Source organism: Gnatocerus cornutus, chromosome 1, assembly GCF_029298725.1.
Source record: "Gnatocerus cornutus isolate USDA-ARS CGAHR chromosome 1, icGnaCorn1.1, whole genome shotgun sequence".
Classification (NCBI taxonomy): Eukaryota; Metazoa; Arthropoda; class Insecta; order Coleoptera; family Tenebrionidae; genus Gnatocerus; species Gnatocerus cornutus.
In genome coordinates this window covers 15,121,871-15,148,613 of record NC_142233.1, presented here as the reverse complement: position 1 = coordinate 15,148,613, position 26,743 = coordinate 15,121,871, and the positions used below count along the sequence as shown (strand labels likewise).

The 26,743-nt window shown below is 35.5% G+C and overlaps 2 protein-coding genes across 3 annotated transcripts; one reads left to right on the top strand and one right to left on the bottom strand.

The window, feature by feature from the left end:
* Window positions 1-304: 304 nt before the first annotated feature.
* On the top strand, window positions 305-23,786 carry LOC148180461 (chromatin remodeler ATRX homolog). Of its 2 annotated transcripts, XM_088046853.1 has the most exons (19): window positions 305-548; window positions 600-1,501; window positions 1,651-1,888; window positions 1,939-2,028; window positions 3,335-3,451; window positions 9,188-9,304; window positions 9,357-9,493; window positions 9,541-9,705; window positions 9,756-10,179; window positions 15,903-16,787; window positions 16,838-16,997; window positions 17,113-17,284; window positions 18,690-18,908; window positions 19,248-19,419; window positions 19,504-19,837; window positions 19,880-19,918; window positions 20,002-20,156; window positions 20,207-20,352; window positions 23,533-23,786. In XM_088046853.1, the coding sequence occupies exons 2-19, from the start codon at window positions 618-620 to the stop codon at window positions 23,612-23,614; spliced, it is 4,536 nt and encodes a 1,511-aa protein (XP_087902979.1). In that variant the 5' UTR covers window positions 305-548; window positions 600-617; the 3' UTR covers window positions 23,615-23,786. The 2 variants fall into 2 exon arrangements, with proteins under 2 accessions (XP_087902979.1, XP_087903767.1); XM_088047641.1 differs by lacking the exon at window positions 19,880-19,918.
* LOC148180460 (CCA tRNA nucleotidyltransferase 1, mitochondrial) lies at window positions 23,784-25,324 on the bottom strand. The gene has a single exon (XM_088048652.1). The coding sequence runs from the start codon at window positions 25,204-25,206 to the stop codon at window positions 23,800-23,802; it is 1,407 nt and encodes a 468-aa protein (XP_087904778.1). The 5' UTR covers window positions 25,207-25,324; the 3' UTR covers window positions 23,784-23,799.
* Between the last annotated feature and the right edge of the window lie 1,419 nt (window positions 25,325-26,743).

Here is a 26,743-nt window from a genome sequence, read left to right as displayed (position 1 = left end):
TGTCATGAATAATTTGCTTCTTTACGCTCTTGTGTAATAAATATCTATTATAAACAAAAATAAGAAGAATTAAATAGAAATAGAGAAAATAAAAGAAAATAAAAACCAAGTAAATATTTTGGACGATTTTTTTTACTTTTAAAACATATATCGTAGTTTATCCATAACTTCATTTCGGCAATCTTGAAAATTCAGTTTATCAAATTCAATCCAATTGTTCTATCCATTCATTTCTCGGAATTTTTTCACACCGCAGTGACGTCACGACTCTCACTACCAACCTTCCCGACCCGTGCTCCCTCTACCTGTCGTTAATAACATCTCTGTCCGTTGGCATTTATTGTGGCGTTTGTGACAAAATGGCAGTTGTGGTTCGGTGAACATTAATCGCTTTTTACGATTCCACGAAGAAATCGTCTAGTTGTCAACTATTCCAAGAGGATTTACCAAAATACTTCCGCAAAAATGGTAGACTACCACCACTAATCACCAGAACGATGTTCAATGTACATTTCCCGTATTGCCTTTGCCATTGAGGCGGGAAACAAGTGTGTGGCGGTGTCCTTTCCTGTACTATTTAATATCTGTTGCAATTTAAGGATTTCTAAAATCAAACAATGTCGAGAGAGTTCTTGATAGAGGTTCTCGACAGGTTTGCAAAAGTGACCTCAATTATCGTAGAAACATCAAAAATTAAAGAAGATTTGGATCACAAATCTCACGTAAATCTCAAGGAGATCTTCAAACGAACCGAAGCTCAAGTGGAAAGTTTAGCGGAGCACGCAGACACTTTGAAAGAGTTTTTTCAGAAGCACAAAAAAGCCGCGGATTCTGCTGAAATTAACGGCACGGATTGCAACGAGAATTCGGAACAAACGGACTCTGTTGAAAACGAAGAGAATGATGGTGCCAACGCGCAGACAAACAAACCTCTTATAAAGCTGGTGGACATTAATAAGCTTGTAGAACCAAGGTCCATTTTAAAACAAACTGTTAAGAATGAAAAGGAGAAACCACACTTAGATGACTCTGTTGTTATTATAACTAGCTCTGATGAGGAGGCCTCCAGGACACCAAGAAGGAGTCAGAAAGTTTCCCCAAAGAAAACCAACAGCGTCTCTAAATCACGCTTGAGAACCCCACCAAACAGGAGGAAATCTACAGGGAGAGCGAAATTTGGAGAGGCCAAAGCTGATTCTGATGCTGATAAAGTTGGCTCCAAGAAAAAGTTGAAGAATGGGAGGAGGAGGACTAATATACTCGAAAATGCTGCATTGAAAGATTCTAGTTCTTCTGATGATTCCTCAGATTCTGAATCTACCACTTCTAGCATAAAGAAGAAGACACCCAAAGACAAAAGTGAAAGTGAACAAGACACTGAAATTGATTGGAAAACAGACACCAAATTCAATTCTCAGTGTTATGTTAAAGTTCTTAGAGTTCCCTGTGAGAAACTGAAGGAGTATTATTTAGAGAAGTTAGAGCTTCTGGAAATTAACAAGTAATTGTCTTGAAGATTTTTGTAAAACAATTTGTCCACGATCAGTCACGTCATATATTATATTACCTAACGCAATTTCTCACGATCGTGGATAAAATGTTGTACACAACATTTAAACCAAAACATTTGTAAACCCAACTATTTCACAGGTTACGTGATCTTACACCCTTAAGTAGAAAAAGAGTCCGTTTTGAACTGTCCCCTACTAGTAAAACAGACAAGAAGCGCAAACAGCCCTCTAATAAAAAAATGTCGTCTTCTGATGAAGATTCCTCTTTGACTGAAGATGGTTTAGATGTCTCCAAGACCGATAGTATTGTTCCTGAAACTAGTGAAACTCCCAAGATGGATGTTGACCTTGCCGACATAGCTGCGGAAGATGCTTTGGTATTTTTTTGGTTTTAGCGAGTCTTTGTGTTGGTAACACTGTTTTGTAGGCTCGTTTGAATTCGGACAAGGAGGACGAAAACGAGTCGGGTAACTCCGGAGATGAGGGTGATGATAAAAACAAGGAGGCTCCGAAAAAGGTATTTTGTTTTTTAGGGACATTTAGTTTGGGGGTAAAAGTGAAATTACTAGATCTGGTAACTTCACTTACGTCACGTTATCTAACGGGTACAGTTTTTTCGTCGTAAAACTGGTTAAAAACTGGTCTTTTGAACTACGAAGTTGAAAATTAGTTCAAAAGGTTCTGTAATAAACACTCTTTGTTTATTAAATATTTGAGAAAATGGCGTCCACGTCTTGTGCCAGTTACAGTCGCGGTTAAATTATTTTGGACGTCAAAATTTCAGTGTAGTCTATGTATTACTGTCAATTTGACGTGAAACTGAAGCAATTTTGTCAAAAGTGACAGTAATAATCAAGTAAATAAAGGGTGCTTTACACTTTATGACAAACAAATAATTTTAACGTCCAAAGTAATTTGACCGTCACTGTAATCTCCGGGTCATTATGGAAAACGTACGTCTTGGATTGAACATTTTGACTGTGAAATTGTTAAAAATGAGGATAATTGATAATAATAATGATATTGTAATCCTTTTTTTTTTTGCGGTATTTTTAATTCAAATTGTGTATTAAAATCGTAGATAAAACGTTGTGGGATACTTGTGTATAAAGTCTCTTCTTGGTTTTTAAAACATTCGTAATCTAACCTTTCACGTACTAATAAAGAACGACTTTTTCAACTTGTAACTGAAATAACTGTTGGCACACAATCAGGCTATCCATGAAAAAAGACTTTTAGATATCAAAAATAATCAAAGGTGGCTTTGCATATTTATTTAAATTTTCCCTCTAGTTATCCATGACAATCTCGTTACCTCATTTCGCATGTCGTAGTTTACTTCAGACGCTGTCAGCGACTGTCAATTATCAAAATTGACAGAAAGTTTTGCATTGTTTTTGTTTTTCCCGATTTTTCTGTGTTTTCCCGTTTGGATTTATCCAATATTTTGCCCCTTTTAGTAATTTTAGCAATAAATGAGGTTAAAAAATTCATCCGATTCCATGGAAAACTAGACAAACCCGCGAATTTCCACCCTCGATACATGGGCGTAGAAACAATCGGGGTGATGGGGGCACATATTACTTATGCATGTTTCGGTCGCGTAAAACGTTAAACAACTATGTTTTGTTTTTTATCATTGATTGGTACTGAAAATCCACCAATAAGAACCATCAAAGCCACCTTTGTGATGTAACGAACGAGTGTGTTGCGGCGAAATGTTACGCCATTGACCATTAATTTTGCGACGGCACTGCTTTCAACCAATCATAACTGTATTAATTTCGCGCGAAATATTTAAAACACCGCTCTGTTATTTGTAGAATGGGGAGGAAAACACCGAAGAAACTGTGAAAGAAACTGCCGTGGAAGACAACACTGAGAAAACTGAGAACGAAACGCCCCCAAACGATGACAACAATGATACCAACACAAACCAGGTATTTAGCTTTAAACTTTAAAAACGTAAAGTCACTAGATCTAGCGCAGTTGTATGAAGTGTACATGTTGGCTATGACAGTTCTCTTGTTAACAATGTCATTTTTCTGTCAAAGACGGTGATTGTAGACAGTGCTGCCAACCGATTTCAATTTACATTCGGAATTTGAGGTTTTACATGAAAAATTACTAAAATACGTCATCAGTGGTAATCATAGTCACCTCTGAAATAAAAAAGAAATGACAACTGATCACGGAGGCACGTCGGGAATTTCACAGGCGACTCTGATGACGCTGTTTTTTGCGGTAATCGCGAATCGAAACGAGATATGCAACCAAACATACATAAAAACAGGATCTTTGCTTCACTTTTACTTTGAAGAAGACTTATCTTCCCCGGACGTATTGCAGATCGCAAACGCTGCATCATTAGACCTTCTTCCCGAGAAAAGCCGCCAGAAATACGAGAAAGTCTATTCAGAATTCACGACGTGGTGTCAACAGAAAGGAGTTTCGCAATACACAGAATCAGTGCTTTTGGCCTACTTTTCGGAAGTGGCGGAAATGGGGCTCATTGGGAGCTTGTGGCCTAAACATTCAATGCTAAAATCGACTTTGCAACTGCGTCATAACATTGATATTACTCAATTTAATAAGTTGTTGAGGTTTATTAAAACGAAAATGAGTGGATACACGAAAAAAAAGTCAAGAATATTTGAAAAAGAACACGTCCAAATGTTTCTAACTGACGCTCCGGACGACTCCTACTTAATGATGAAAGTAAGTAATGAATACTCTTCAATTTCGTTACTGCAACACTGTTTAAGGTCGCGTTGATTTTCGGGGTTCTTGGCGGCATGAGAAGGGACCAGCTGTTAAAACTAGAAACTGAAGACGTCCAAGATCTGACAACAAAGTTTCTTATTACAGTGCGATCTCGAAAAGTGAACAGTTTCTTCGTGATCTACGAAAATGACGAAAAGACGTTGCTGAGTTTAATACGGCGTTACATTGCTCTGAGACCTGAGCACACTCCACACAAGCGATTCTTTATTTTCTACAGACACGGTAGATGTACGGTACAGCCGATTGGAATCAACTCTTTTGGTAAATTACCATCGCAAATCGCGACTTTTCTGAGGTTGGACCAACCGCAACTGTACACTGGCAACTGTTTCCGGCGGTCTTCGGCCCACATACTGTCGGACCGTGGAGGATATTCAGCGGTTGTTGACAGACCCCCTGAGCGGGAAATAAGAAACGAGCATGTAGTAAAAACGGAAGAAAGTGTGGACGTTGAAGAAAAGTTTCTAATTGAGAATGACGTGGAGACGCTGGCTGGAATTCCCGGGACCAGTTGGTCGTAACATATTCTGTATATTTATGAATCAATAGAATCTTATTTATGGATAATGACAGTCTTCTTTCCATTATAATCGACCTGTTAATGTAGGTTTAGTATGTTTGGTTGCTTATCTCAAAACAGTGTGTTAATAAATCGATTAATAAACGAAAAGTCAAAGTGAGGTTATGCAACTAAACGCGCAAATGTAGCGATCAAGTTTGGTGCGGTATGTTTGGTTGCCTATATCGGAGTCGTTCAAACAAGTGAAAAATTAAATGTTTTTTAATTATTATCACTACACGGCGGCTCTCCCAACTGTCTTATTTATTTACAAATAGTTCAACTATACAGCTACTCCCCTAACTGTCTTATTTATTTACGAATAGTCCAATTACACGGCTATTTCACTGTGTGTCTTTTGACACGTAGTTCAACTGCACAGCTAATTTCCCAACTGTCTTATTTATTCATAAGTAGTCTAATTGCACGACTACTTTAATGTCTGTTTTATTTACGAGTAGTTCAAATACACAGCTACTCCGAGTGGCTTATTCATTTACGAGTAGTTCAATTACACGGCCATTCCTCTGCATATCTTAATAAAAGTAGTTCAACTACACCGCTACTTTGCCAACTGTTTTATTTGTTTACGAGTAGTTCAATTACATGGCTACTCTTCCGTCTTTTTTTTACAAATAGTTCAACAATACCAGTACTTCCCCAACTGTCTTATTTATTTTCGAGTAGTCTAATTACACGGCTATTTTACTGCGTGTCTTCTGACAAGTAGTTCAATTGCACACCTAATTTTCCAACTGTGTTATTTATTTATAAGTAATCTAACTGCACAACCACTTTTCATTCTGTTTTATCTACGAGTAATTCAGTTACACGGCTATTTTTCAGCTTTTTTTTACAAATAGTTCAACTATACAGCTACTCTCTCAAGTGTCTTATATATTTACGAGTAGTCTAATTACACGGCTATTTCTCTGCGTGTCTGCTGACAAGTAGTTCAACTGCACACCTAATTATACAACTACTTCCAAAACTGTTTTATTTACGAGTAGTCCAATTACATGCCGATTCCTCTGCGTGTCTTTACAGGAAGTTCAAACTACACAGCTACTTTTTCAACAGTATTATTTATTTATAAGTAGTCCAACTGCATGACTCTACTGTCTGTTTTATCTACGAGTAGTTCAATTACACGGCTATTCATTACTTTTTTTACAAATAGTTCAACTATACAGCAACTCTCCCAAGTGTCGTATTTATTTACGAGTAGTCCAATTACACAGAGTTTTTTCTCCGTGTCTTCTGGCAAGTAGTTCAACTACACAGCTAATTTCCCTACTGTCTTATTCCTTAATAAGTAGTCTAACTGCACGACTACTTTCCTGTCTGTTTTATTAACGAGTAGTCCAATTACACGGCCATTCCTCTGGATGTTTTTTAAAAGTAGTTCAACTACACCGCTACTTTGCCAACTGTCTTATTTACAAATAGTTCAACAATACAACTACTCCCCCAACTGTCTTATTTGTTATCGAGTAGTCCAATTACACGGCTATTTCTCTGCGTGTCTGCTGACAAGTTCAACTGCACACCTAATTTTCCAACTGTTTTATTTATTTATTTATAAGTAGTCTAACTGCACGACCACTCTTCTGTCTGTTTCATTTACGAATAGTTCAATTACACATTTACTCCTCCGAGTGGCTTATTTATTTACGAGTAGTTCAATTACACGGCCATTCCTCTGCATATCTTAATAAAAGTGGTTCAACTACACCGATACTTTGCCAACTGTCTTATTATTTGTTTACGAGTAGTTCAATTACACGGCTACTCTTCCGTCTTTTTTTTACAAATAGTTCAACAATACGAGTACTTCCCCAACTGTCTTATTTATTTTCGAGTAGTCTAATTACACGGCTATGTTACTGCGTGTCTGCTGACAAGTAGTTGTCAACTGCACACTTAATTTTCCAACTGTCTTATTTACTATTTCGTCTCTGTTTTATTTACGCGTAGTTCAATTATACGGCTACTCTTCCGCGTGTCTTTTTTTACAAATAGTTCAACTATACAACTACTCCCAAAAGTGTTTTATTTACGAGTAGTCCAATTACATGCCGATTCCTCTGCGTGTCTTTACAGGAAGTTCAACTACCACAGCTACTTTTCCAACAGTATTATTTATTTATAAGTAGTCCAACTGCATGACCACTTTCCTGTCTGTTTTATATACGAATAGTTCAGTTACGCGGCTATTTTTCAGCTTTTTTTTACAAATAGTTCAACTATACAGTTACTCTCCCAAGTGTCTTATTTATTTACGAGTAGTCCAATTACACGGCTATTTCTCTGCGTGTCTTTTGACAAGTAGTTTAATTAAACATTTATTAATAAGTAGTCTAACTGCACGACTACTTTCCTGTCTGTTTTATTTACGAGTACTTCAGTTACACGGCCATTCCTCTGCATGTCTTTTTAAAAGTAGTTCAATTACACCCCTACTTTGGGAACTGTCTTATTTATTTACAAATACATAGTTCAACAATACAACTACTCCCTCAACTGTCTTATTTATTTTCGAGTAGTCTAATTACACGGCTATTTCTCTGCGTGTCTGCTGACAAGTAGTTCAACTGCACACCTAATTTTCCAACTGCCCTATTTATTTATAAGTAGTCCAACTGCATGACCACTTTCCTGTCTGTTTTATCTACGAGTAGTTCAGTTACACGGCTATTCTTCAGCTTTTTTTTTACAAATAGTTCAACTATACAGCTACTCTTCCAAGTGTCTTATTTATTTACGAGTAGTCCAATTACACGGCTATTTCTCTGCGTGTCTTTTGACAAGTAGTTCAACCACAAAGCTAATTTCTAGTAGTAGTTTAACTGCACGATCACTTTCCTGTATCGAGTAGTCCAATTACTGGGCTACTCGCTCGACTCTCTTATTTATTCACAAGTAGTCTAATTTTACTCCCCTGACTGTCTTATTTATTTGCAAGTAGTTCAATCACACGGCTTATTTATTTACAAGTACTCCACTTCCCCGACTGTCTTATTTATTTGCAAGTAGTTCAAATAGACGACTTATTTATTTATAAGCCTACTCTCCCAACTGTCTTATTTATTTTATTCCAATTACTGAACTACTCCTCCGACTGTCTTATTTACTCACAAGTAGTCTAATTACTGGGTTACTCCCCTGACTGTCTTATTTATTTATAAATAGTGTAATTATACGACTTATTTATTTGCAAGTAGTCCAACTAGTCGACTTATTTATTTACAAGTAGTCTATTTTCAGGGCTACTCCCCCGACTGTTTTATTTATTTTATCTACGATCGTAGTCCAATTACAGTGTATCCTTCAACTGTCTACTGTATTTATAAGTAATGCAATTACAGGACTACTCCCCCAACTGTCTTATTTATTTTTATCTACGATCGTAGTTCAACTACTGGGCTATTCCTCAACTGTCATATTTATTTATAAGTAGTTCAGTTACAAGGCTACTGTCCCGACTGTCTTCTTTATTTACAAGTAGTCCCATTTACGGAGCTGCTCCCTCGACTGTCTAATTTATTTGCAAGTAGTTCAAATGCACGGCTTATTTATTTACAAGTAGTCAGTCCATTATCAGGGCTACTCCTCCAACTGTCTTATTTATTTTATCTACGATTGTAGTCCAATCACAGGACTACTCCTCCGACTGTCTTATTTATTTGCAAGTAGTTCAATTACACGACTTATTTATTTACAAGTAGTTCATTTTCAGGGCTGTTTCTCAACTGTCAACTGTTTTTATAAGCAGTCCAATTACAGGACTACTCCTCCGACTGTCTTATTTATTTACAAGTAGTTCATTATCAGGGCTACTCATCTAACTGTCTTATTTATTTTTTCTACGATTGTAGTCCAATTACAGGACTACTCTCCCTACTGTCTTATTTATTTACAAATAGTCTAATTATACGATTTATTAATTTGCGAGTAGTTCAATTACAGGGCTACTCCCCCGACTGTCTTATTTATTCACAAGTAACCCAGGGCAACTTTCCCAGCTGTCTTATATATTTTATCTACGATCGTTTAGAAAGTAGACATTTTTTGCACGTATTTTCCGTTCTAAAAGTAGGCGTTTAGTACACTGCAATATAATCACTTATAAACTCGTGCAATAAAGACTAATTTTTTATACTTGTATCATAAATAACTATACAAGTAGTCCAATTGCACGGCTACTTTTTGGTGCTTGACTTACCTAACACCCTGTATATTCATACTGTTAATACAAACATTTGGTTAATCGCCGTCATTAATAAACGATTTTGGTGCAAAAATCATGCGTTAATGAAACTCAAACTTGTAGGAAGAAAACCAATCCTCGGATAAAAATGACTCATCGACACCCGATAAAGACGAAGAAAACAAGAAAGACGACGAGCACACAAGCGATCACTCGGAAAAGGAAGAAAATAAAGAAGACGTAGGAACTGTCTTCACAACTAAGTTACCTTTCTCATTCTATTTCATTTTAGAAAGATAAAGATAAAGACAAAGAAAAGAAGAAGTGGCGAAAAGACAAGCTACTCACAGCAAAGCTATCGAGTACCGACTCTGAAGACGACGAGAAGAAAATTAGGAAGAAGAAGCACAAGTCGAAAGACGCCTCAAGGTAAGATCCAATCTTCAAAACGACTTAAGTTTGTAACTGCTCTTCAGTGATGATGAGCCAAAGACGTCGTCGATGAAGAAAAAGAGATCAAAGCGAAGACGCCTGAAAGCAATCATCGATTCCGATTCGGACGCTGAGAAAGACAGCGGGAACGAGTTCCAGCCCGAGGAAAAGAGCTCGTCTTCAGAACCGGAGGAAAAGGAGCCGGAGAAGTACCATCGTATTGTAACTTTCTTCAAAGTGTTAATTTTCTTCTTCGCAGACCAAAACGCAAGCGAGTGAAACGTGTCCACGACAGCAGCGACGACGAAGAGAAATCCACAAGAAAACAGATCCGACATATCCTCGACCGCGACTCCCTGGCAGAGACGACGAAGAAGGCCGAAGCTGAGGAACGCGAGAGGAAAGCTCGCCTTGCCGAAAAGCAGAAGAAGTACAACCAGTTGTACGAAGCCGACACGATGAAGAACGCGAGCGTGGATAAGATCGTGCTGGACTACGACGAGAAGAACAACAAGGAACTTCTGCGAGTCCACGACGATTTGGTGTCTAAGCTAAAGCCGCATCAAGCGAGCGGGATTCAGTTCATGTGGGACGCTTGCTTCGAGTCTCTGGAGCGCGCGAAGAACACCATAGGCTCGGGGTGCATCCTCGCGCATTGCATGGGGCTGGGGAAGACTTTACAGGTAAACACGTGCGAAGTTAGCTGCGTACTAAACGGGATACGACCAGTTTGCCCCCGACAATTCGTCTCCCGGTCAATTCGTCCCCAAGGCCAATTTGCCCCAGTTTAATTCGTCCCGGTGCGAACTTTGATAATAATTGAAGAAGTAAGAATTTTAGATTTTTTCATATGTACACTGGATTGCAATAAATTTGCGTAGACTTCAAATATCAAGTAGGAGGGTTTTGATGATTTTTTGGCTGTGGGGCTGAACTGACAAATGCTGTCACAATCATTCTTGGCATTTTGATTAATTTTTAAATCTGTCAGTGTCAAAATGAAGGCAAACTCAATTTAGCAAAAAATGTGTGTACGCAAATTTATTGAAATCCTGTGTACGACTAACTCAAAATCAAAATTTATGTATTAAGTTTTGTAACTTCGTCAGTTTTAAAGTTAAAACATTCAAATTTGGAAGATCCACTATTTTGAAGATGCTTATTATGTGTATTAAATTATAGAATTTTAGAACAAGAAGTAAGAAATTTAGAATTTTTCATATGCAGGACTAACTCAAAATCAAAATTTGCCTTTAAAATTTCATAACTTCGACAGTTTTAAAGTTCGAACAACCAAATTTGGTATATTTACTACTTTCAGGATGCTTATTTAGTGTATTAAATTATAGAATTTTAGAACAAGAAGTAAGAATTTTAGAATTTTTCATATGTAGGACTAACTCAAAATCAAAATTTGTGTATTAAATTTCGTAACTTCGACAGTTTTAAAGTTAGAACATTCAAATTTGGAAGATTCACTATTTTGAAGATGCTTATTATGTATATTAAATTATAGAATTTTAGAACAAGAAATAAAAATTTGAAAATTTTTATATACTGGACTAACTCAAAATCAAAATTTATCTATAAAATTTCGTAACTTCGACAGTTGTAAAGTTCGAACAACCAAATTTGGTACATTTACTACTTTCAGGATGCTTATTTAGTGTATTAAATTATAGAATTTTAGAACAAGAAATAAGAATTTTAGAATTTTTTATGTAGGACTAACTCAAAATCTAAATTTGCCTATAAAATTTCATAACTTCGGCAGTTTTAAAGTTCGAACAACCAAATTTGGTATATTTACTACCTTCAGGATGCTTATTTAGTGTATTAAATTATAGAATTTTAGAACAAGAAGTAAGAATTTTAGAATTTTTTTACATGTAGGAAGGACAAACTCAAAATTCTTTAAATTCCGAAACTTTGACAGTTTTAAAGTTAGAACAATTAAATTTGGTGTATTTATTAGTTCGGCGATGCTTATTAAGTGTATTAAATCATAGAATTTTAGAACATGAAGAAAGAATTTTAGAATTTTTCATATGTAGGACTAATTCAAAATTAAAATGTGAGTATTAAATTTCGTAACTTCGACAGTTTTAAAGTTAGAACATTTAAATTTGGAAGATTCACTATTTTGAAGATGCTTATTATGTATATTAAATTATAGAATTTTAGAACAAGAAATAAAAATTTGAAAATTTTTATATGCTGGACTAACTCAAAATCAAAATTTGCCTATAAAATTTCATAACTTCGACAGTTTTAAATTTCGAACAACCAAAATTTGGTACATTTACTACTTTCAGGATGCTTATTTAGTGTATTAAATTATAGAATTTTAGAACAAGAAGTAAGAATTTTAAAATTTTTCATATGCAGGACTAACTCAAAATCAAAATTTGTTTATAAAATTTCATCACTTCGACAGTTTTAAATTTCGAACAACCAAATTTGGTACATTTACTTCTTTCTGGATGCTTATTAAGTGTATTAAATTATAGAATTTTCGAACAAGAAATAATTTTTTTTTAATTTTTCTTATGCAGGACTACCTCAAAATCATGATTTGTCTATAAAATTTCTTAATTTCGACAGTTTTAAAGTTCGAACAAACAAATTTGGTACATTTACTACTTTAAGGATGCTTATTTAGTGTATTAAATTATATAATTTTAGAACAGGAAGTAAGAATTCTAGAATTTTTCGTATGTAGGACTAATTCAAAATCAAAATTTGTGTATTAAATTTCGTAACTTCGACAGTTTTAAAGTTAGAACATTCAAATTTGAAAGATTCACTATTTTGAAGATGCTTATTATGTATATTAAATTATAGAATTTTAGAACAAGAAGTAAGAATTTTATAATTTTTCGTATGTAGGACTAACTCAAAATCAAAATTTGTGTATTAAATTTCGTAACTTCGACAGTTTTAATGTTCGAACAACCAAATTTGGTGTATTTACTACTTTCAGGATGCTTATTTAGTGTATTAAATTATAGAATTTTAGAACAAGAAGTAAGAATTTTAGAATTTTTTTATATGTAGGAAGGACAAACTCAAAATTCTTTAAATTCCGAAACTTTGACAGTTTTAAAGTTAGAACAATTAAATTTGGTATATTTATTAGTTCGGCGATGCTTATTAAGTGTATTAAATCATAGAATTTTAGAACATGAAGAAAGAATTTTAGAATTTTTCATATGTAGGACTAATTCAAAATTAAAATGTGAGTATTAAATTTCGTAACTTCGTCAGTTTTAAAGTTAAAATATTCAAATTTGGAAGATCCACTATTTTGAAGATGCTTATTATGTGTATTAAATTATAGAATTTTAGAACAAGAAGTAAGAAATTTAGAATTTTTCATATGCAGGACTAACTCAAAATCAAAATTTGCCTATAATATTTCATAACTTCGACAGTTTTAAAGTTCGAACAACCAAATTTGGTACATTTACTACTTTCAGGATGCTTATTTAGTGTATTAAATTATAGAATTTTAGAACAAGAAGTAAGAATTCTAGAATTTTTCGTATGTAGGACTAATTCAAAATCAAAATTTGTTTATAAAATTTCATAACTTCGACCGTTTTAAATTTCGAACAACCAAATTTGGTACATTTACTACTTTCTGGATGCTTATTAAGTGTATTAAATTATAGAATTTTCGAACAAGAAATAATTTTTTTTTAATTTTTCTTATGCAGGACTACCTCAAAATCATGATTTGTCTATAAAATTTCTTAATTTCGACAGTTTTAAAGTTCGAACAAACAAATTTGGTACATTTACTACTTTAAGAATGCTTATTTAGTGTGTATTAAATTATATAATTTTAGAACAGGAAGTAAGAATTCTAGAATTTTTCGTATGCAGGACTAATTCAAAATCAAAATTTGTGTATTACATTTCGTAACTTCGACAGTTTTAAAGTTAGAACATTCAAATTTGGAAGATTCACTATTTTGAAGATGCTTATTATGTATATTAAATTATAGAATTTTAGAACAAGAAATAAGAATTTTAAAATTTTTCGTATGCAGGGCTAACTCAAAATCAAAATTTGTTTATAAAATTTCATAACTTCGACAGTTTTAAATTTCGAGCAACCAAATTTGGTACATTTACTACTTTCTGGATGCTTATTAAGTGTATTAAATTATAGAATTTTCGAACAAGAAATATTTTTTTTTTAAATTTTTCATATGCAGGACTACCTCAAAATCAAGATTTGTCTATAAAATTTCTTAATTTCGACAGTTTTAAAGTTCGAACAACCAAATTTGGTACATTTACTACTTTAAGGATGCTTATTTAGTGTATTAAATTATATAATTTTAGAACAAGAAGTAAGAATTCTACAATTTTTCGTATGTAGGACTATTTCAAAATCAAAATTTGTGTATTAAATTTCGTAACTTCGACAGTTTTAAAGTTAGAACATTCAAATTTGAAAGATTCACTATTTTGAAGATGCTTATTATGTATATTAAATTATAGAATTTTAGAACAAGAAATACAAATTTAAAAATTTTTATATGTATAGTGGACTAACTCAGAATCAAAATTTGTCTATAAAATTTCGTAACTTCGACAGTTTTAAAGTTCGAACAACCAAATTTGGTACATTTACTACTTTCAGGATGCTTATTTAGTGTATTAAATTATAGAATTTTAGAACAAGAAGTAAGAATTTTAGAATTTTTTATGTAGGACTAACTCAAAATCTAAATTTGTCTATTAAATTTCGTAACTCCCACAGTTTTAAAGTTAAAATAGTCAAATTTGGTATATTTACTCCTTTAAAGATGTTTATTAAGTGTATTAAAATATGGAATTTTAAAACAAGAAATAAGAGTTTTAGAATTTTTTATATGCAGGACTAACTCAAAATTAAAATTTGTCTATAAAATTTCGTAACTTTGACAGTTTTAAAGGTGCGATTTTTGATAATAATTGAAGAATATGATTTAAATAATTTAACTTAAAATTAATACAAGGTGTTTATAAATGTTTCTACCATCAAGGGTGTCTATGAAATGTCAAAGAAATTTGCCGCTCATTACAAATGTGGGTTTCGATTTTTCAACTGAACAGTTGACCTCAAAACAGAGCAAAGTAAGTTTTGAGAAATAAACTCTTCTAGTTGTCGTTTAAAACCTAAAAATCAAAAACTTGGATACAAAACTGTAACTGAAACGTCATTGACGTAAATAACATTATAAATCATTTTCAAGATAGTTATATTCACTATGAAAACAAAGCGGCAAAATAGTGCATGACAGGAATTCCAGAGCCACCCTTGATGCTAGAAACATTTATAAACACCTTGTATCTGCAACACAAGGTAGCTAAGGAAATTCGTTTTATTACAATTAAAAAATCAAATATGTATAATTAAAATAAATTGTCACTGGTAAATAAAAACATTTATAGAGAAGACATACAAAAAATTGTAATATTAGCATGCTATAAAGACGCATTGCATATTAAATTAAGACCCTGACGAAGAATTAAATTATTATTATTGTTTGAAAAATATTCTAAATCATTTTCAGTGATCGAAAAAAAAATGGCTTTTTAAGAACAAACATCTGCTAATGAATTTTTAACTTTTAACTCTAAAAAATTACATAAAAGTAGTAAATCCGTAATATATTAAAAGAAAAAAATAACTTTGAATGAGCGCATTAGTTTCCTGCAATATAGTAGAACCTCGATTATGCGGGTGCGGATTATCCGTGCAAGAGTGTTTGTTCGATTATCCATGCCTCGATTATCTGTGCATCACAGAAAACACACAAATCGAAGAGTAACTACTTCGTATTTTTGCTTCCAAAGTTAGAAAACTTAAAATTTAGAACTTCAGTGTGTTAGTTAGTGTAGTTTAATGAGATTTAGCTCAGTGCAGAGATCAAAATCAAAATTATTAGAGTTAAACTTTTTGTCTTTGAATAGTAATGTTCGCATACTTAAAAAAAAATGGTTGAAATAAATTCTTTTGCTATGAAAACCTTTAAAATCCGGACACTAAAAACTCAAGTGGCAAAGAAAATTTTAGGACCAAAAAAGAAATAAATGAAAGTACTAGATTTTTTACTACAAAATAGTTGCTTTTATATAATATGTCAGATAAGAATTGAAGATGAATTGAAGAATTGAAGAATTGTTAAGATGTTGATACATTTTGTTAAAGTTTTTAAATATTTTGAATTAAAGAATTAAATAAATACTAGTTGTTTAAACTCTCACGATGGCAAAAAATAAATTATTATTAACGACAATTAGCGCATGTAAACAAAGCTTTCAGGGACAAATTTGCGGGGGACGAATTGACCGGGGGCAAACTGTCGGGGACGAATTGTCCGCAAATCGAACTAAACGTGACTTGTAGGTGATCACACTCTGCCACACTCTATTGACGCACAGTGAAGTTAGCAACGTGAAGAAGGTCCTCGTGGTGTGTCCGTTGAACACCGTCCTCAACTGGGTGAACGAATTCAAGCAGTGGCTGCCGGACGAAGACGACTTCGACATCTTCGAGTTGGTGTCGGTGAAGCAGAACTTCGAGCGCCAATACGAAGTCAAGAAGTGGCACGTCGGCGGAGGTGTCCTCATCATCGGCTACGACATGTTCAGGAATTTGAGCAACCCGGAGAATAAACGACTCTCGAGGAAGATGCGCGCGGTTTTCCAGGAAGCGCTGGTTGATCCAGGCCCGGATTTGGTCGTCTGCGACGAAGGGCACCTCCTGAAGAACGAGAAAACTAATCTTAGTGTGGCGATGAATCGGATTAAAACCCTCCGGAGAATCATCTTGACGGGGACTCCTCTTCAGAACAACCTGAAGGAGTATTTCTGCATGGTGCAGTTCATCAAACCCAACTTGTTGGGGACGTACAAAGAGTATTTGAACCGATTCGTGAACCCCATCACCAACGGGCAGTACACGGATTCCACGCTCCACGACATCCAAATTATGAGGAAGAGGTCGCACGTTTTGCACAAACTCCTCGACGGAGTCGTCCAGAGGAGAGACTACTCCGTGCTGGAACCGTATCTCCCGCCAAAATTCGAATACGTCATTTTTTTGAAGCTCTCGGAAGTCCAAATTAAACTATACCAACACTACTTGGACAAGTTCGCGCGGAGGAACTTGGACGGCTCGAACCGCACGTCGTTCCTCTTCGTGGACTTCCAAGCGCTGCAGAGGATTTGCACGCATCCGAGGGTCCTCCTGGACAAGAGCATCGAAATGAAGTTAGCCAAGGAGAAACAGGTGAGTGCTCGTCGGACAAAATCATCCGTGGAACGAAATTCCGGTTTTAGGACGAATCGGAAGACTCGGAGGGCTCGTTGAAAGACTTCATCAACGACGACGAGGACGAGGAGGAGTCTTCGTCTGGGAACTCGAGCTCGGACGGCAGCGATCAGGAGAAACAGAAGGCGGCGCCGCGGAAACGGGTGACGCGCGCAGCCGCGGCTTTAGGTAAGATGAACGTGTGTCTGAACTTGACGCAAAAACGCCGAATAACTGTCGGAAGTTGGTGAATGACAGATATCCAGACGTACGTTTAGAGAAATTCGACTGTTTTAAATTGCAGCCAAAGAAAACGGAGAGGAGGAAGAAGCGCCGTTGGAACTCATGGAGCCCCGAGCCAAAGAATGGTGGCAGGACTACTGCGACGGCGACGAACTAAACGTCATCAATCATAGCTCAAAACTGTTTATGCTGTTTGAGATTCTTAAAGAATGCGAGCAGATCGGTGATAAAGTGTAAGTCTACCGGGGGGTGGGAATTTCAATTTTATTTTTTCCTGCTCCGTCGGACCTCCAATTTCAATTTGGTTGATGGCGTATTGTGCTCTGGAGATTCGAAGTTATTGCGGCATTAGTAAAAAAATTGAATGAACAATGTACAATTTCAAATTTCCCGCTCGAAATTTTGAAGGTTGTGTGGTTGCGAAATGAAGATCTGTCACTGTGGATCGTCGTTTTATGCCTAAATTAACTTTTTTACTGCAAATGTGCATTTCCAAAGCTATTTTATCGCACAAGTAAGTTTCACAATTTAAAAGTGAGGTTAGTGTGGCAGCAACCGCTAGGAATTTTTATCGGCAACAGTTGGCGACAAAAGTGTTCGACCTTGACGCAACTAACATGCGTAGAAGCTAATTGTTCTGTGTAAGTTAACCAAAACTTGTTCAATCCGTATTTAAATCTCTTTTGGAACATATATCTAATCTTTAATTAATTATTAATTCATTTGAGATATTATTGAAGACTCAACTTTGATAACGTGTTAACCTCAAAAATTGCTACATGCAATTTTCCTCTAATTTTCTCCCTAAAGAATTGAAAGCCTGATCTACACCCAACAATTTCTGAAATGAGCTGTACTTTCGACAATGTCGTAAAAACTATCCAGTTTTCAGTACCACCAACTTCGAAATTTCGAGTGGGAAATTTGAAATTTTTACTGCAAATGTGCCTTTCTAAAGCAATTTAACGCACAAGTTTCAGAATTTAAAAGTGAGGTTAGTTTATTATAGAGCTCATTACTATTGGTCCACTCATTACAAAGTTGGCACCAACCTCTAGGGATTTTATCGGTAACAGTTGGCAGCAAAAGTGTTTGACCTTGACGCAACCGACATGCGTAGAAGCTAATCGTTCTGTGTAAGTTACCCAATACTTGTTCAATCCGTATTTAAATCGCTTTTTTGAAACAAATCTTTAATTAATTATTAATTAGGCAATTTGAGATATTGTACATTCAACTTTGACGTGTTAACCTCAAAAATTCAGTTTTCCTTTAATTTTTTCACTAAAGAATTGAAAGCCTGATTTACACCCAAAAATTTTCGAAATGAGCTCAACTTTCCAAAATGTCACAATTCTCCAGTTTTCAGTACCCCAACTTCGAAATTTCGAGTGGGAAATTTGAAATTTCACATTTTTGATTCGAATTTTTTAATAATAGCGCAATAACTTCGGTTGCTAAAACAGGCTTTTAAATTGCCAACCTCTTAAAGCACAATTCACCATTAATCAAATTTTATTTGGAGGTTCGTGAGAGCAGGAAACAAATAAAATCCAAATATTCTCATGTTATTCAGCAATCCGTGGAACACCCGGTACTTCTAGTGGTGTGAACTGTTCTTTAATGTGTTCTTTGCAGGCTTGTGTTTTCACAATCGCTGTATTCTCTTAACGTGATCGAATACTTCATGGAGAGGATTCATGAGGCCACGCAAGCCGGTAATACAGATTCCGCGGGTGGATATAGCGGGTCGTGGTGTATTGGATTGGACTATTTTCGTTTAGACGGGTCTTCTTCGTGCGATAATAGAAATACTTGGTGTAACTTGTTCAACGATCCAGAAAACACCCGTGCAAGGTGTGTATAGCGATATGTCCCAGTTTTTTCACCCGCTACTGTACTATGGAGTAACGAATTCTTTATCTAGTTGCCTTAATTTGACAAGAAAACATCAAATAATAACGTGTTATGCTCAACATTTTTATTTAGGGTAGGCTTTGAAAAAAAAATACGTATTTTGAGAAAAGAATTTGACATTTGTCATTTGATTTATTTCCAAATTTCACTCCGACATGACTTCCATGTTTGTCTCTCTTTCATGGCCTACCTCAAAAAAAATGTGGATCACATGATAGATTCAATCAAAGACGTACTTCAAAATTTCAAAGGCGACTTTTGATGAAACTTTTCTTTCAGATTGTTTCTAATTTCGACGAAAGCTGGCGGTCTGGGAATCAACCTTTACGCCGCCAACCGCGTGGTGATTTTCGACGTGTCCTGGAACCCTTCCCACGACGTCCAGAGTATATACCGGGTGTATCGTTTCGGTCAAACCAAACCTTGTTATATCTACCGATTTGTCACCTATGTAAGTATGAGTCTCGTGCGTCAATCTTCCCACTCGTCCGAAACGTTGTATTTTCCGCCCTCGTTACACAATATCCGATTCTAGGGGACAATGGAAATGAAAATTTACGAGCGCCAGGTAACGAAACAGGCCATTTCGAAGCGAGTGATAGACGAGCAACAAATCGATCGGCATTACAACCAGAATGATCTCGCGGAGCTCTACAGGTTTGAACCTGACCCGGGCGAGCGCCCCATTCCTTTGGTGCCCAAAGACGTACTTCTTGGAGAACTTCTCCAGAAATTCGAAAATAGAGTTTACAAGTACCACGAGCATCAAACCCTTCTTGAAAACAAAGCCGACGAAGTATTAAATGAAGAGGAGCGCAAAGCGGCGTGGGAAGAATTCGAGAATGAAAAGAAGCAGAGGAATAATTGGGGTAATCTATTTTTATTGATTTATCTTCACACGTTCTCTTTAGTTAATTCGGCAGGTCTGTCAGATCTTGAGGCTTTCCTCGGTAATTAAATCAATCAATTAATTAATTAAATTATCTCGAATTGGTAGCTTGGTGCCATTTTAACACTTTTTCTCTAATTGTAGGTAACGCCAACGTCATGCGAATTGCCCATATGGAGCTTGCGTTGATGAGCATCGTTCGCAAGGAAAATCCAGAATGTAATGAGATGCAGTTGCGAGCGATGGTACCGACAGTGCACTCGCAGATGCAGGAGCAAGTTTCTAGAGGCGACTTAACTGTACGTTTTGTTAATTGGTAAATTTCGATGTTTTATAAGTGGAATTGTAGTTATACAGACGAGTTCAACAAGAAATGCAGGTAATCTTGGCCTTACAAGCTTCACGGATGACGCAGCAGTTCCAACATGAGCAGATGATAAGGGCGATTCAGAAACGGCAGATGATGGAGGCGAAAAGGTTTCACCAAGTTGGAAAGTTAGTATCGATTTTAAGATGAACTGTAGGGACTGTCTTACTTAATACTCATCCAAATGTAAGCTATTTGTACACGGTTACTCCAGAGACTCTTATTTACGACAAGTTGTTTTCTGCCATTACTCCAGGGACTCTTATTTACAACAATTTTTTACTTCAGGGACTGTCTTATTTACGTGTTATTTTTTACATAGTTGCTCCAGGAACTGTCTTATTTCCAATTAATTTTATGCCACTATTACAGGGTCTATCTGTCTTATTTACGAGTTTTTTTTACATTGTTACTCCAGGAACTGTGTCATAAACAGTTATTCCAGAAACTGTCATATTTTTACGGTTACTCCAGAAACTGTCTTATTTTCGACATTTTTTTACGTCATTTCTCCAGGGACTGCCTTATTTATGAGTTTTTTCTTTACATTGTTACTCCACGATCTTTTTTATTTTTACGTTTATTTCAGAAACTGCATATTTCCCCAGTTACTTCAGGACTGTCTTAATTACAACTAATTTTTACGCCGTTACTTCAGGGACTGTCTTATTAACGATTTTTTTTATTCAGTTATTCCAGGAACTGCCTTATATCCACGGTTACTCTAGAAACTCTTATTTCCACGGTTACTGTAGGAACTGTCTTATTTACAATTAATTTTTACACGGTTATCCCATAAACTGTCATATTTACGAGTGTTTTTTTTTTACGATTATTCCGCCATTTCTTCAGGGACTGTCTTATTTTTGAGTTCTTTCTTTACATTGTTACTCCACGAACTGTTTTATTTTTACGTTTACTCCAAAAACTGCATATTTCCCCAGTTACTTCAGGACTGTCTTAATTACAACCTATTTTTTACGCCATTACTTCAGGATTTGTTTTTTACGTCTAATCTATTGTCTTTTTACTGTCTTTTACGTACTATTACTTCGGAGAATATTTTTACGACAAACTTTTTACGCCGTTACACCAAGGACTTTTTTGCGACTAATTTTTCACACGGTTTTTCTAAGGGATTTTTTTTTACGTTGTTGCTCCAACTTTTATTTGCAACAATTTTTTTACTCAAAATTTAATATGACTGTCTTATTTACGCCTAATTTTTACACAATTACTTCGGCGACTATCTTTTACGACCAACTTTTTCCACGATTACTCCACGGACTGTCTTATTTACAATTTTTTTTTTTAGTTACACATACAGTTACATCAAAAACTGACTTATTTACAACCAACTTTTACACGGTTACTCTAGGGGCTGTTTTATTTACGAATAACACAATTACTTCAGAGGGAACTGTCTTTTTTACGACAATTTTTTTACACTGTTACTCCAGGGTCTGTCTTATTTAGAAATATTTTTTACACGGTTACTCCAAAATCTGTCTTTTGTAGGACCAATTTTCACACGGTTACTTCGGGAACTGACTTATTTGTAGCAATTTTTTTTAGACAGTTACATTAAAGGATGACATTTCCAACTAATTTTTTACACTGTTTGCAGGGACTGTCTTATTTGTGACAAATGTTCACACAGTTACCCCAGAAAGTGTCTTATTTATGAGTAACTTTAACATAATTCTTCGAGGACTGTCTATTTTAAGGACGAAATTTTTACATAGTTACTACATGGTGTCTTATTTTCAACTATTTTTTTTTCACCGTTACTCTAGGGACTCTTTTCATGACTCATTTTTTACACGGTTACTTCGGGAACTGACTTATTTGCAGCAATTTTTTTACAGTTACTTCAACGACTGACTTATTTACAATTATTTTTTTACAGCTATTCCAAAGACTGTCTTATTCATTACAAATTTTTACATAGTTACCCCAGAAATTGTCTTAGTTCCGAGTAACTTTTACACAGTTACTTTGGGAACTGCCTTTTTCGCGATCAGTTTTTAACACAGTTACTTTAGGAACTGACTTATTTGCAGTATTTATTTTTTCACAGTTGTATCAAAAACTGACTTAGTTACGGCAAATTTTTACATAGTTACCACAGAAACTGTCATATTTACGATAATTTTTTACAGTTACCCCAAAAACTGTCTTATTTACGAGTAACATTTACACAATTACTTCGGGAACTATCTTTTTTAAAACCAAATTTTTACACGGTTACTACTTATTTTATCTTATTTCCAACTACTTTTTTATCACCGTTACTCCAGGGACTGTTTTTTAGGACCAATTTTTTACACTGTTACTTCAGGAACTGTTTTATTTGTAGCAATTATTTACACAGTTACTTCAAAGACAGTATTTACAACTATTTTTTTACATTGTTACTCCAGGGACTGTCTAATTTATGACAATTTTTTCCATAGTTACCCTAGAAACTGTCTTATTTACGAGTAACTTTAAAACAGTTACTTTGGGGACCGTCTTTTTTTTGACCGCAATTTTTAAGACGGTTACTCAACGGACCGTTTTACTCAGAAATATTTTTTTACACTGTTACATCAGACTGTTTTATTCACGACAAATTTTTAGACGGTTACCTCAGAATCTGTCTTATTTCCGAGTAATTTTTATATAACTACTTCGGAAACTTTTTTTTAAGACCAAATTTTTACACGGTTATAACTGGGTGTCTTATTTCCAACTAACTTATTTTTACACTGTTACTCTAGGGACTGTCTTTTTTACGACCAATTAATTACACGGTTACTTCAGGAACTGAGTTATTTGCAGTTACTTCAAAGACTGACTTATTTACAACTATTTTTTTACACGGTTACTTTAAGGACTGTATTATTTATGACGAATTTTTACATAGTTACCCCAGAAACTGTCTTATTTACCTCTGATTTTTACACGGTTACATCCAAGACTGTTTTATTCACGACAAATTTTTAGACAGTTACCTCAAAATCTGTCTTATTCACAAGTAATTTTCACACAATTACTTCAAGGACTGTTTTATTTGCAATTTTTTTTACATAGTTACATCAAAGACTATTTACAACTAATTTTTTAAACGGTTACCCCATAAACTGTTTTATTCAAAAGGAAATTTTAGACTTTTCAATTGTTTTTTTCACACCGTTACTTCAGGGACTGTCATTTACGGCTATTTTTTCACGTGTTTACTTCTACAGTTACATAAAAACTGTCTTATTTACAACTATTTTTTACACGGTTACTCAGGGAACTCAAACTACTATTATTTTTTTCAGTATGAGTGGCCACCAGGTCCCCAGCACCAGTCATGCATCTAATTCAATAATTAGCGGTGATATAATAGAATTGAATGATTAGTTGAAGTAGTAAGTAACTAGGTATATCTCATTTGAACTCATTTTTGTACTATTTGATTAAGCGTGTACTTCTGTTAACAATATCTCTCGAATGCTTCTATACATATACTGTCAGTGTGTGAGTAAAGAGGTGATGTGTTATCATTTTTTAAATAAAAAAAAACACGAACTCAGTCACTAAATTATTTATTTACTCCTCTTTCGCTCCTCAAGAACATGTAAGACGTTTGGTAACTCCTCAAGAATCTCTTCCGCGGTGAGTTTGTACTCATGATCCGCCCAGTAATTGCGCAGTTCGGTGAGGACGAGCCCCATCTTGCGGCTACTTTCGACTTTTTGTTGTTTGAGCATGTGTCCGGTCACCGGAAACTTGGGAACTGTCCAGTTTTCAAACTCCGGTAAATGGGGGGAGTTGTTATATTTAAGAACTTCTTTTACGTATTGGAGCGCGAATTTATTACCCAGTTTTAGCACAAGTTGCTGATATGGCATTAGGGGTTTTTCGTGGGGTTTTGGGGCTCGGTGCTCCACAATAAAAAGCGCCAAGTCTCTTTCAAACACTGAGAGTTTGAGTCTCAAGTTCAACGCCACGGCGTCTTCTTGGGTGTTCAAAGTTGCGGAGAGAAGAGTAATGGGGTGGAGGTTCAAGTGGGGGCTTCGCCCCCACACGTTCTTTAGTTCGTCCACGTTTGGGGTCTTCGGGAGCCCGATGTGGGGGCCCAACCCGCACTGGATGATCTTCGTTAGTAACTCCCCGGCGAAGTTCCCTTCGAGGATCTTCTTCAGTTCCATCCAGATCCGCTCCCCGGAGACGTTCTTCAACCCTTCGCCGTTATCCCTAATGGCTTGCAGAGTCGCCTCTTCGTGCTCATCGCAGTGTTTGGAGATCCTCCCGTAGAACCGGAAGTAGCGAAGAATCCTCAAGTAATCCTCCTGGATTCTCGTCTCTGGACTCCCCACGAATCGCACCTTGCGCTCTTTGAGGTCGTCGTACCCGTAGAAGTAGTCGTAAACTGACCCGTCCAGCCCCAGAAACATGGAGTTGATGGTCAAGTCCCTCCGCAGCGCGTCCAGGAGCCAGTCGGTGGTGAACTGCACTTCTGCGTGCCGCCCGTCGGTGACCACATCTATTCTCAGGGTGGTGATTTCAAAATTCTCCTTGTCGTTGATTCTGGGGGTGATCGTCCCGTGTTTCTCCCCATTCATGTTGATCATCCGCACGTTCTCCCCCAGGAACATCTCTTTCATCTCCGTGGGGGTGGCTGGCGTGGCGAAGTCCAAATCCGTGGGTCTTTTCCCTGAGAGCAAGTCCCTGACTGCTCCTCCAGCGATGCGGATTTCGTGTCCGTACTTCTGGAAGAGGGATGCTAGGGCCTTTAGTTCCTCGGTGAAAAGGGAGTGGAAGTCGGGATTGTCTAGTTTGAGGATCACAGGGTCCTGTCGGCTGATCGGGAGAGCCATTTGACGTAGAAACTTCACACGGTCTTCCTGGGCTAGGTGCGCTAGATTCGTCTTGGTGCTATAACGCTTGTGTAAAACGTGTCTTATGAGTTTGCCCACGCGGAGACGCAGGACCGTTGTGGGGCACAACATTAAGTAGTAAAAGTGCGCATTTGTGAGGGTTTTGCGGGGAATACTTACTCTAACCTCACTTTTTAACTTGTCAACATGACAGGAGTTTGACAGTTGACGACGTGCAGGGATCAAGGGGTAGTTGCAGGCGAGGTTGGCTCACTCGATTGTGGGACCACCATTGCGTGACGTCATAGGTGACCTGCGAAAAAATGAGAATTTACGCGGAATTTAGACAGAAAACAAGAGAGGATCTATAAAATTCAGAACTGAGACAATTCTAAAAAATCTGAGCGAAATCTAGAATGAAATTTAGGTGATTATGAAGGGAATTCCAAGAGAATGAAAGGAATTATGCAAAACAGCGAAAATCCATAGAATTTGGCGTATTTTTAGAAAGCAAATGAAGAGAAGTTAACGGGAATGTAGAAAAACGAGAGAAAATTTGCAACGGAAATGTAGGGAAATGAAGAGAAACATTACAAATCAAAGTTAATCTAAAAGGGATTTAAAAAATTCTAAAAATAAAGAGAAAAAATAGACGAAAAGCAGATTCTGAAAAGAATGCAAGGAATTTATGCAAAATATAGAGAAAATTTACAGAATCTGGCGTATTTTTAAAAAGAAAATGAAGAGAAATTGACGGGAATGCAGGGAATTTAGAAACACGAGAGAAAATTTGCAAAGTAAAATTAATCTAAAAAAGTTTTTATTTAAAAAAATGCTGAAAATAAAGAAAAAAAATAGACGAAAAAAAAGATTCTGAAAAGAATTCCAAGAGAATCAAAGGAATTATGCAAAATATAGAGAAAATCCAGAGAATTTGACGCATTTTTAGAAAGAAAATGAAAAGAAGTTAACGGGAATGTGGGGAATTTAAAAAAGGAGAGAAACATTGCAAATCAAAATTAATGTAAAAAGGATTTAAAAAATTCTAAAATTAAGGAGAAAAAATAGACGAAAAAGACGATTCTGAAAAGAATCAAACGAATTATGCAAAATATAGAGAAAGTTTAGAGAATTTGACGTATTTTTAGAAACAAAATGAAGAGAAGTTAACGGGATTGTACGAAATTTAAAAAAAAGAGAGAAAAGTTGCAAATTAAAATTGATGTAAAAAATTTAAAAAAATTTAAAAAATTCTTAAAATAAACAGGAAAAATAGGCGAAAAAGAAGATTCTGAAGAGAATTCCAAGAGAATCAAAGGAATTACGCAAAATATAGAGAAAATCCGGAGAATTTAATGTATTTTTAGATAGAAAATTAAAAGAAGTTAACGGGAATGTAGGGAATTTAGAAAAACTAGAAAAAATTTACAAAGTAAAATATTAATCTAAAAAGGTTTTTAAAAAATGCTAAAAATAAAGAGAAAAAACAAGCGAAAAATAATTAAAGAGAAATTAAAAAAAAGTTAATTAAAAAAAATCTGAAAAACTTACTGATTCATTAAATTTCGATTCTATGCAGGCTATGCATTTTAAACGTATGTCGCTTTCTTACTCAAAAACTGTCAAGTTTCTTATTTTTTATACGTCCAAACATCTGCGGTGATCCTAG